General features: G+C 45.5%; 1 protein-coding gene across 1 annotated transcript in view; it reads right to left on the bottom strand.

The window, feature by feature from the left end:
* The window catches only part of FLVCR2 (feline leukemia virus subgroup C cellular receptor family, member 2), a 70,758-nt gene that overhangs the window by 10,643 nt on the left and 47,713 nt on the right, over window positions 1-12,402 (bottom strand). Inside the window, exons 4-5 of the mRNA XM_011981564.1 lie at window positions 4,215-4,282; window positions 2,881-2,984 (exon numbers count right to left, since the gene is read on the bottom strand). Of these exons, the coding sequence (XP_011836954.1) occupies window positions 2,881-2,984; window positions 4,215-4,282 (172 nt within the window). The remainder of the gene's footprint in view (window positions 1-2,880; window positions 2,985-4,214; window positions 4,283-12,402) is intronic.

The raw sequence follows: 12,402 nt of genomic DNA, 5'->3' as shown, positions 1-12,402 counted from the left end.
TCGACCTGCATTCTTCTCCCTGCACTACCTAAGGCAGGGCACAGGCACTGCACATCCCTCTGCCCCTCTACCATGAACATCAGGACTCAGATGATGAAAGCTTTAAAGCTTTTCTTTTCTTTCTTTTTTTTTTTTTTTTGAGATGGAGTCTTGCATTGTTGCCCAGGCTGGAGTGCGGTGGCACGATCTCAGCTCAGTGCAAGCTCCGCCTGCCGGGTTCATGCCATTCTCCTGCCTCAGCCTCCAGAGTAGCTGGGACTACAGGCGCCTGCCACCAAGCCCAGCTAACGTTTTTTGTAGTTTGTTTAGTAGAGATGGGGTTTCACCGTGTTAGCTAGGATGGTCTCAATCTCCTGACCTCGTGATCCTCCCGCCTCGGCCTCCCAAAGTGCTGGGATTACAGGTGTGAGCCACCACGCCCAACCGAAAGCTTTAAAGCTTTTCTTTACACATCATCCCTGAAGTCTGAATCATGGTGGAGGCACCAACCGGCACACTATAGTTGTGTCAAACTAAACCCTCCATCTCTTGAGTGCCAGATTCTGTGAAGCACTTCATATGCATTTATTATTTCAATTCAACCTTTACAAAAATCCTGTAAGAAATATCTGACAATTTCTCATTTTACCAATGAAACGGAAGCTCAGGCCACTCAAGTTACTTGTCCAGAGTCACCAGCTGAACAAATGCAGAGCTGGGATGTGAACTCAGAACTGGATTTGAAACCTGTGTCCCTTCTGCTGCTGCATGCAGGAATAATGATGCACTATGTGGTTACATCTTTGGAAAAGCTCAAGGTCAGAGTCTCCAAAGGATGCTGCTCCCACCTGGTGCTTCAAAGCAGCTGCTAAGGGTAGAGGAGCTTCCTCCTCCCTTCTTGCTCCTCCCTCACCCTCTTCCCACCAACTCTGCAGAAAGCAACGTCATGGACTCCAGTCTTGCCCGATGATCCCACAAGCTCACCAGGATGAAACTTTAACCATAGCTTCATCCTAAACCACTGACCAGTTTAGAAAAAACTATTTGTAGTCCCAGCCTGAGACAAACAGACCTCACCACCCAATTTCCAACCTCCAAATCAAACTAGACAAATCTGGGAGCCTTAGAGTGGCAAGGACTGGCTCTGAAATGATGGGATCACAGAGCTCTCATCCCACTGAAAGTAGCCCTTTCTCTGCCTAGGTAGTGGCACAGGAAGAAAAATATCTTGTGCTGACCACTGGATTTAGACATCACGTGATGCTAGGAACTGGTGACCTCCAGGTTCTGAAGAGGGATGAGAAAGTGTCTTTCCCAGTCCTCCCATTATCTTTTCTAATGCATCTGAATCATCTGGCTGCCCACGTCCCAGCCCAGCCAACATTCCAATCCCTCCCTCCTCCTGCCACAGAGCAAGCCCTGGAAAAAGGGACACTGCTATTCAGTGGTTTGGGGATGGCCAGTCCTCACTGCTCTTGTGTCCGGCTGAAGCAAGCAACTAACAGATGGCAGCAATGAGACGGCGGCCAAGCCCCGCCAGCAGTAATTAAGCCGAGCCAGGCTCCTCATCGCCACCTCCCTAGGGATGGTCTCAATTGGCCTTTGATGAGGGCAGCCAGAATGAGACCTGGTCTGACCAGAGCCTCACAGAAGCGGGTTTGTGTGGCAGAGAACAGGTCAGCCACTGTCTGATGCCTGCAGACACAGGGAACTTTGAAGGCCTTGACAGAGCAGCCAGGGACACTGCTCTGCCCAGTACAACACAGCCCAGGAGCTGCCCCACCAGCCAGTGCTAACTGAGTACCCAGTGAATGGGCAGCACTGGAAAATCACAAGGGAAGGATGTCGGGCTGCTGTTCGCCAGAGCATTTTCTCCAAGGCCAGCTGCTGAATGGAGGAACTCAGGCTGCTTTTCACAAATGCAGATTCTTCTGCTGATTTGGCATCCACGGGGTGGGTAGTGGCCTGGTATTCACTAAAACCTTTTAATTTTTTTTTTTTTTTTTGAGCCAGGCTAGAGTGCAGTGGCGTGAACTCAGTTCACAACAACCTCCACCTCCTGGGTCAAGCGATCAGCGATCCTTCTACCTCAGCCTCCCAAGTAGCTGGGACTTCAGGTGTGTGCCATTATGCTTAGCTGGTTTTTGTATTTTTTGTAAAGATGGAGTTTCAGCATGTTGCCCAGGCTGGTTTTGAGCTCCTAGATTCAAGCAATCTGCCTGCCTCGGCCTCCCAAATCACTGGGATTACAGATGTGAGTCACTCTGCCTAGCCTGATAAAACCTTTTAATATAGCTCCAGGCTCTTAAAAAAGCACTGGGCATTCTATGTTACAATATTTACCAAATATTATGTTACAAAGTATGTTACAATATTTACCAACAAAGTATAAATAATTGCAAGATAATATACACTGCAAACTGGAGAAAGCTCAGAGCACCTTGGTTAACCCCATGGAGTCCAAAAGGTGCCATGAGAACAGGGCGGTGAAATCACCTCCTCCTCATCTCCACTCTTTGGGGTTTCCACAAACACTTCCCACTACTGAGATGTTTTTTTCCCATTCATGTTCATTTCTCCCTCCGCTACCGCTCTCACAAAGCTACTTAGAGAGTGGGGATGGGCAAGAGGACTATGCTAGGCCTTCAGGTCCAGTAGCTCTCATCTTCTTAAGATCCTGTGGGGATCCTATGGGATCTGTGGGATCCCCATAGGATCTTAAGAAGGGTATAGCTTCCTTCATTTGATAAACGAGGAAACTGAGGCTCAGAGAAGTCAAACTTGAATGACCTGCTTGGCCACTCAGGTCTCCAAACAATGACTTGGAGCCACATTGCTTATGAATATGTCATTTCAAAAAACAGGTCCCCAATTCTCAGTCCAAGAGGATGAGTCACTTACTTGTAGGTTTTGGACCTATCCAGCCAGATTCCTGAGATCACAGCCCCAAGCATTCCTGCAATGACGATGGTCAGGCCAATTCTTCCAGCATTCACTTCTTCCCCCTGGGGAAACCATAGCCCCAAAGATCACCCGGCGATGGGACAAGACTCAGGACAGAGAACAGTCACCATGGGGTGAAGGAACAAAGGCAGGTAACTCAGGCTCCATCAGAGTCAATATTCAGAACGTATCAGGACAAGATGGCCTATAAGAAGATGGCCTAGGAGAAAATTCTAGAATAACTACTCCTCCCAACAATATAACCCTGACTGTGTGTGCATGATATTGGATGCTGGAGTGACAGGGATGAACCAAATCTGTTCTTAGAACTACTTTTAGGCAAATTTTTTAAAAACCATAAACCTCACAGCAACTCTTCTATCTTATCTGTCGTTAATTCCATTTCACAGATGGGGAAATTAAAATACATATGTTAAAATTTCCATTCTTAGGTTTTTTTGAACTATCAATGCCAAGAGGAATGGAAAGATAATCGTTATATATTTTTGAGTGCTTACTATAAGCCAGGCACCATGCCTAAGGTTTTATATCGTTTCCTCATTTACTCCTCGCCATTCCCCATCATAAGTGTTAGGAGTCAGTCTTCTCCATTTTGCAGATGAAGAAACAGGCACAATGAGATTAACCTACTAGCCCAAGGTCACAAGGCATGTGGTAAGTTCAAAGCTAGGATCTGAACGCAGGCCTTTGAACTCCAAAACTAGAACACTTAGCCACATAGGCTACCACTTCTGCAAGTGTGAGAGCCTAGTCCTTTCAAAAGAAGGTTGGATCTCCCTATTCCTGACTCCAGGCCACTCAGTATTCCATTCCCAGCATCCAGCCCAGGCCTTGTGGGTTCTGGAAACATTAAATTCAGAAATTTTTTTTATATATATTTGCCAACAGTGTTGCCAGGCACTATGCTGTATAATAAATACATGTATCATATATAATTATGTATATATACACAAGTGTCATTATTTACTCTCTGATCCTAAAAAGAATCTTGCAAGAAGTAATTATGCTTCTTTTGCAGAAAAAAAAAAAAAAGAGAGAGCTCAGAAACACTAACTAGCTTGTCACACTGTCAAGCCATCACACAGTTTAGTACCACCAAAGCTAGGGTTGAGATCCAGGGCCATCTCCCTTCAAATCCCATAAGCAAACCACTATATCACGCTACCTAGAACTGGGGGGAATGAAGACTTAAAAGTCATCCCAGGTTCTGCCAAGACAGACTTAGAAACTGTATCATCTTGAGGTCCAACATGCTTAGGGAACTCCCTTACCGGGTAGTGCCAGATCACCATGCGATTCAGCAGAGTGGACAAGGCATAAAAAGCACCAGCATTCAGACCTGAAGGAGGGAGTGAGAAATACAACATTAGGGTCAGCTTTCTTCTGGGCCATTGCTAACTTCTCCCCCAGCATCGGGGGGTGGGCAGAAATCCTCATCCCACTGCCACTCTGAGCAGCATCCTCAGAGAAGAAAACACCAGGGAGGTCTGAGGCTACTCTGCAGTTTTCTCAAAGAAATACTTCAAAACAACCAAAAGTAACCATTTAACCTTCCCTTAGCCACACACTATTGCTCTCTGATCCCCTTAATTTGCCCTGGAAAATAGACTCTGTTGAGTATTACTCCCAGGGCAAAGTCATCTACATTCTTCTTAAGCATTGGGTAGATCTAAGGGGTGGTCAGTAGGACTCCTGGACACCCTCCTCCTCCTCCTGATGACCCTGCCCCTTCTTGAGGCTGCTCCAGACCTCTGACCTCTGACACCACTCCCTCTGCAGGTGGTTTCTCTCCTCTTTCTCCATTCCTTCTCCAACTTTCTTTGCTGATTCAATGTCACACAAAATCTATTACATGAAACTAGAAGAGACCCTAAAGAGCATTCAGTTGACTCTCCTACTTTACCAATTCATTCACCAAAGGAGCACCTAGAATATGCTGTGAAAGGCTGTATCTTTAGCCAATAAGGTCATTTGCCCAAAGCCATACAGCAAGTGAGTAGCTGAGACTGGAACTGACCCAAAGGAGCAAAGGCCTCCTGGCCTCCTTTCAATGGTGGTGATGGTGATCATGACAATGGCAGCTGCACATACCTATGAATTAGATACTTTATAACAACCCTAGAAAGTAGGTAGCATTATCATCACCATTTTAGAGATAACAAAGATGCGCACACAGTTAAAACAACAAATACAACCACTCCATAATGCCCACCGGGGGTCTTTCTAACGTTAACTAAACATTGAGGCTCACAGACTACCACCGGCACGCTCTATATTAGATTCACTTGGGAGGGTGTAAGTCAGGACACAGCTTGTGGGCAGGGCAGTCTCAGGAGTTCCTCTTCGATGGAACCAATCCATAGAACCCCAGTTCACACAGCCTTCCAGAAGCTACTCTCTTTCTGATGATGGCTAACATGCAAGGAAAGGTGAGTATGGCAACCACCCTAGCTTAATGCTCACAGGCGCCACCATTACTTGCAACAATTCTGTAGGCGTAGCTTCCAGGGGTCCCATAAGTGACAGGCCAGTGAAAAGAGTCATTGTACTCAGGGAAGCACAAAGAATGGCTTCCCACAAGAATGACTAAGTCTCCCTGTCCATTTGTATCACCAGAGGACATTTTTATCATAAGCAATGTTGCCTAAAGGTAGTTACACACTCCCTTTATCAGGTTCCCAGGGGGTAAAAGATACAAAGTTAAGCAAAGGTCAAATTCTCTCACAAAATGGGAAATAATTTGTTTTGCAATCACACAGCTATTAAGTGATGGAGCTGGATTTCAACTCAGGCCGTGTGGCTCCAGAGTTCTTAATCACTCTGCTTTACATCCTCACAAAGCTGACTCTTGAATCAGATTTTCTCAGCTCAGGTCACTGAACAATTTCCTCATGTCCCAGCCTCTCCCAGGGGGTTACCCCAGGAATGCAACAAGGTTGGGCCCAATGCAGCCTCCTGAGCAGCACAGAGCCACAGTGGGCCAATAAACCCAGACATGTCCCCACATGTCACTACAACTGTCAGGCTGATGGTTGCAGTGATCATGAGGCTCTCAGCAACATCTCATTCAAGCAGCATTCCCATCTAATCTTCATAGCACACACTCAGCCACTTAGAAAGTCCATTTCTGAGTCAAGAGGTCCCACAAGGAGACATTCCTGAAAAGCCAAGTGAGGCGGAGTATGGGAAGGAGAAGAAAGAAAACAGTCTCCTCCCCTCTTCCCATTCATTCCTCCCGCTCCTCTCTAAGCCTCTTGCCCTAGTCTGACACTGCAAAGGGTGAGGAATGTTCCAACTCAGGCTTAGCTTCAGGTGGAACAGTTGCTCTCCTAACTGGGATGAGCCAAGGAGGGCAGAATCCACAGAAAAAGGAAGGAAATTATCCAGAAGGACTGGGAGCAAAAAAATATATATATACACCAATGCTTTCACTGGTCCTGATAAAGGTCTGGAGAACAGAGTGCTGAACGAGTTGACCCATTCTGCTGCAGCTGAGTGGTTTTTCTGGGGCTCAGTGGTTTAGTGAAATAGTTTCCAAAGTGTGGTCTCTGTTCCACCCCAGACCTACTGCAGCAGAAACTCTGGGAGTGAGGCCCCCGGCAATCTGCATTTGAACAAGCCTCCCAGGTGATTCTGATCATGCTCCAGGTGGAAGCACTGGCTCCCTAGAGCAGTGTGGTTAACCAACAGCCATCCCTGCTCCAGGCCAGACAGGAGACTGAACTGGGGTTAAAGGCGGGTGGGAGGGAAGGAAGAGCAGGGGTTCATCCTGGAAGGCTGCCAATCTGTTCCACTGTTTCTGCAGCCCCACCTTAGAGGAATCAGGAGCTTATGCATGTGTTCTGAATCCATCTTTGGTCTAGATGTCCCTCACCATATTGTCAAAGGTTGCCAGACATGGTTAACCAAGTCCACTCTACTGCCTAAACACAGGGGTTGGGCATTCCACACAGAAGGGCAGGAATGAAATGCATGCTCCTTCCTGTGTGAGTACCTCTTATAGGAGTACAGGTGACTGCATTCTATTCAGGTCTGATCATCCTCAGCAAGGTGAGCCTGCTGGGCCAGGGAAGAGAAAACGTGATCTCCCCTGAAAGGCCTGGTCATTCCTGGAATCAGTCGCCTGGGAGAAGTGCCACTTACTGAGAAGGCAGGCTTTAGGGAGGCAGAAAGGACTCTGTCATCATTCTGAGTCTCTTTCTCTCCTTTGTCAAAAACAATGTTTTTCTTTGTAAAAATATTTTTGGGGTCTCACTATGTTTACCAGGCTGGTCTTGAATTCCTGGCCTCAAACGATCCTCCCACTTTGGCCACCCAAAGTGCTGAGATTACAAGTGTGAGCCACCAAGCCCAGCCAATAACAGTTTTATTCAAACTGTGTTCCAGTGACTACTGACATTAGAAGTCCTTAAAGTTTAAAAATGCAGATTTTGAGGCCCTACCATAGACCTACTGAATCAGAATCTCTTGGAATGGGGCCCAGGAATCTGCATCTTTAGCAACTACAACAATAAAACCCCAATGCACTTGTTAAAATGTCTGGAATTTGAGAATACATGGCCTTCAAGATGCAAAAGATCAGGGACCAGACCCAGGCTCCCAGGTGGTGGGGTTAACATGGAGGCAGCTGGGATGGGAAAGGGCTTCAAGACCCATCACACAGCTACCTCAGAGGTTCTCAACTCTGCTGCAAGTCAGAATTATCTGGAATGCTGGGAGAAAACAGATTCCTAGGCCCCAAACCAGACTTTCTGAATTTGAATTTCCAGAAATCTATGTACACATTCAATCAAGCACTCCAGGAGGTCCTGTCCTCAAGGAAGTCTGGGAAACACTGACCCCAGATCATATCTTTGGGTTTTGGTTATTCTGCATTTCCCTTTAGTTCTTGTTTTAAAGGGCCAGCCTGATCTTGACAAAGCTCCCAGGAATCCGGAAAAGGATTTTATGCCCACTCTTCAGCTAGGATTTTAGAGGGGACATGAAGCCCCCTCCCTAGGCCCATGTAGGTGGAACAATGATAAAGCACTGAGAGCCCCAAGGGAAGGTGAACCTTGGGATACACAAGTCAAGACTTTGAGTTCAGATGCCAAAGGCATTGGAAGTTTATTCAGAAGCATGAATAATCTTGCTGGCGGCAAGGCTGGGGCATAACTATGGAAAAAGTATGCCCTTTGAGTATGCCATTTTCTAGAAGAGAAGCCTTTTCAACAATTCTTTTCAACAGGGCAGTTGTCATGCCATTGATCATAAGACATTAGAGGAGGCCATGTGAATGCAAGACTCAGAGACACAAAGAGAAGGTAGCCAGAGGAAGGTTCCCTTCTCCATCCCACCCCACCCCACCCTACTGTGAAACACACCAAAGACACTGTCAGACACGTGGAATTTCTGGTTCCCTGAGTCTTCCCGCATTGCCAAAGTTGAAGGAGAGAGGGAGGGTGTTTTACGGGCAGTTTCTTACTGATGTGATATTTCAGCAACATCAAACCCAAGCTCAACCCCTGCATCTCTTCCCCTCTAAACTGAATTGCCAGATTTAAAAAAAAAAAATAGCAAATAAATACATTTGTAATAAATAATAGTTCTTAGTTAAATATGCCACAAATATTGCATAAGACATATTTATGTTAAAAGTATTTGTTGTTTATCTGAAATTCAAATTAACTGGATGATCTTTATTTTACCTCTCAACCCTACCTCTAAGAGTGTAGCCAGAAGTCTAGGGAAAAAGCCAGCAACACTTGCCCCCTCGATTTACTCCAAGGCCTTCAATTATTGCTGCACCTCAGCTCTGGGCAGTTGACTCATCGGCTTGGAGAACCACTTGGAAAGCCACTGCAAATACAATAAGACCAGCTGCAGGACAGTTACTCCTCCTCTTAGTGAAATCTGGTTTGGACCAAAGAAGCAATGCTGGAAATCAGTAAGTTTACCAATGCAATAGCATTGTAGTCCGGCAATGGCAGATTGGCAGTCTGGAGGCATGTCATGTCTTTATTCTCAACTGCATTAAAAGCTTTCACTTCCATTCAGAACACTGTAATGGGAAGTAAGTGTCATTACTGTTTTCTAGTGGGGGTGGAGAGTATTAAAGAGATGAAGGATGGGCAGCACAGATGGGTGAAGGTAGTACACTCCGTAACTGGCAGAGCTGACACCAAAACTCAGACCTCCCATTTCTCACGAGCCAGCTCTGAACTTACGAGTCTAGCACTCAAGGCTCTTAACCCAACACATGTCCAAGCATGTCCAATATATGTGCCTGTGAAATGCTGTTGCCTGTTTAATTCCCAGCCACATGCTCTTTAAATGCATATAATTCAGAGCTAAATATGAACACTACATGTACAATGTAAAAAGTATGAAGCATTTCATTCTTCAAAGCCCAATATGAAACTGCAAGGGGATTAGGAGGACTGGGGTAATTCCGGAGGATCTCAAAGCATCTAGTTGAATTGACAGAGGGCATTTTAGAAAATTATTTTTGTTGGGAGGCCGAGGCGGGCGGATCACCTGAGGTCAGGAGTTTGAGACCAGCCTGGCCAACATGGTGAAACCCTGTCTCTACTAAAAACAAAAATTCCCTGGGTGTGGTGGCAGGTACCTGCAATCCCAGCTACTCGGGAGGCTGAGTCAGGAGAATTGCTCAAACCTGGAAGGTGGAGGTTGCAGTGAGCTGAGATCATGCCACTGCACTCCAGCCTGGGTGACAGAGCAAGATTCTGTTAAAAAAAAAAAAAATTGCTTTTGTTTTTGTTTGTTTTAATTCGGAACAAACACAGTAGGAGAAGAAAGCAAAGACTAACAGTTGGAGTAAGTGCCTATAGCTCTTGCCCTATGGGCAAGAAACTAAATCTCTAGAGCCTCCGTTTCCTCATGTCTAAAATGAAACAAAGGGCTTATGTCATGGGTTAGTTTTGAAAATTTAATGAGATAATACATGTAAAGCAATTAACATGATTCTTCAATCAAAATTTTTTTCAAATCTGTGATTAAGTCTAAGAATCATTTTCTTTTTGGCAAAGAGCCCCACATGGACATCACATTCTCCAGAGTTTCCTTTCAACATTTTCAGCCAGCCTCTTGTTCACCCCAACTCTTATCCCCACTGCAGGCAGCTACAATGTTAAGCAGTGCCACTGATTGTTTTCAACCAATGCCCTGGCAATAGGGCTTTTCCCATGAGCAAACTCCAAGTCAGGTCAAATAACGACATGTCCAGGGCTTTTCTGGGGACCTGCTAGGTAGGTCAAATAGTACTTCTCAGGGGTGGAGCGCCAAATCGACTTTGCTCCCTCCAGTGGCTATGAGGCAGTTGGTTTGCACAGCAACACGGCTATGAGGCTGCTGGATGTCACAGCCCCCATGGCTGCAAGGCTGTAGCAGTCAAGGCTACTGCAGAGCCTGGGAGAAGGGGATTGGAATAGGGCAAGCGAAAACACAAGGCCCACTGTTCTTACTGATATTTAGCCATTTCTCTTGAATAAACGCTGCTTGGATTGTTGCACGTCATTTGTTTAAAGTTCTGAAAAAATTCATTTTGACATTTTTTGCCATTGTTCTTGTTTTTATAAAGGAGTGGATTTTCTAACGTCCTTACTCCACCATTCAAGAAGTGCTTTCCTATTTATTTCCTGGGTTATCATTTTATCAAATAGATAAGGAAAAGCGTCCAGGAGTACAGGATTAAAACTACTCTGTCAGATTAAAGACCATGTGAGCAACCAGCCATGCGAGAGGAAGGAGGAGGAGTAGCTTTGCTCCCCACAGCATGGCCTAGGCTTGAGCCCCTCGAAGACCAGGAGTAACAATGTTCCTGGTACATTTTGTCTGTTTCTTGTTCTCATGAGTCAGTGACCTGGCCCTAATACCAACAATCTCCAGCACTGAGGACCATAGCCTTTGGAATGGGACCACTGCCCAGTTATCACCACTGTCACCATTTTCAGCCACAGAAAATATTTATGAAGTACTCATCTGCCCTAGAATCCCAGGTGGGCCTCAAATACCCTCTTGTTAGATGCAACAAGGTTTATGGTTGTCAGAAGTCAATGCACTCACAATATCTAACTCTAGCAAAAGTAAAAGCTCTTAGAGTCATGGAATCCTGAGTCTACAAGGGCCCCCAAAGGTCACCTGGTTTCACTGTCCATCTTCAGCCTGAGATCCCCTACAACATTCCCACCAAGTGGTTAGTCCCATCTATGCTTGAACACCTCCCAGTGATGGGGAAATTGTAACTTCCTTAGTTGGACGTCTCTAAGCTTTGGAAACTTTGTCTTTGTTTTGCGGATGAATGGGGAGACATACTCAGAGAATTGAGAAACTGGAGGAAATGAGGAATAGAGGATCGAGATCTTGAAGACGAACCTGGTCATCTATGGCTATTCCAGATGAAAGGTCACCTAATTTCTATGTATGCCTGAAAAACAGGATTGCCCCTCTACCAGGATGAAGCCACCTCTTATCTAGTGTCTCAGCAAATAAACGTTTCAGTTGATATAAAATGTATTGATGAGCCTAAAATGAAACTCTGGAACAATTCTAGGAAGGACCATCAGCAATTACAGAACAGGCATTAAGAATGCAGATTTTGGCTGGGCGCAGTGGCTCACACCTGTAATCCCAGTACTTTTTGAGGCCGAGGCAGGCGGATCACCTGAGGCCAGGAGTTTGAGACCCCAGCCTGGCCAACATGACAAAACCCCAGCTCTACTAAAAATACAAAAATTAGTCGGGCATGGTGGTGCATGCCTGTAATCCCAGCTACTCGGGAGGCTGAGGCAGAAGAATTGCTTGAGCCGGGGAGGCAGAGGTTGCAGTGAGCCGAGATCACACCACTATACTCCAGCGTGGGCAACAAGAGGAATACTCTGTCTCAAAAAAAAAAAAAAAAAAAAAAAAAAGAATGAGGCTTTGGAGTTAGACGAACTTGTATTTGAACTCTGGCCCTGCCACTTGAAAGTTGTGTGACCTTGGGCTAGTTATTTGACCACTCTGAGTTTAGTTTCCTCATCTGTTAAATAGGGATAATTTTAGTACCAACATCACGTAGGTGTACTGGAAGTTAAATAAAATCAGATATGAAAAGCACCTGGCACAGAGTAAGCACTGTTGTTGTTATAAAGCAATAGCTTTTGAGTCTGTAGGCAACATGAAGCCATGGCCAACTGGGGTTTCACTAAGAATAAGTCATGTCAAACTAATTTCATTTCTTTGTTTCATATGGTTACTGTACATGTCACACATTTGCTAACTCTTGGTTTTAATCAAACTTTAACTGGTGGATTACATGACCAAATGTAGGCTGAATAGCAATAAAGGTGGGTAGATATGTAGCAGCTTGAACTAAGGGTACTAACTAATAGACTGGCATTCAGCTGGAGGACACTCTTTAGTGGAATGCCATGAGGCTCTGTCTTTGCCCTTGTTCGATCCAATGATCTTATTACAGGT

Source organism: Mandrillus leucophaeus, unplaced genomic scaffold (assembly GCF_000951045.1).
Source record: "Mandrillus leucophaeus isolate KB7577 unplaced genomic scaffold, Mleu.le_1.0 Scaffold228, whole genome shotgun sequence".
Lineage (NCBI taxonomy): Eukaryota > Metazoa > Chordata > Mammalia > Primates > Cercopithecidae > Mandrillus > Mandrillus leucophaeus.
This window is presented reverse-complemented; position numbering and strand designations above follow the sequence as displayed.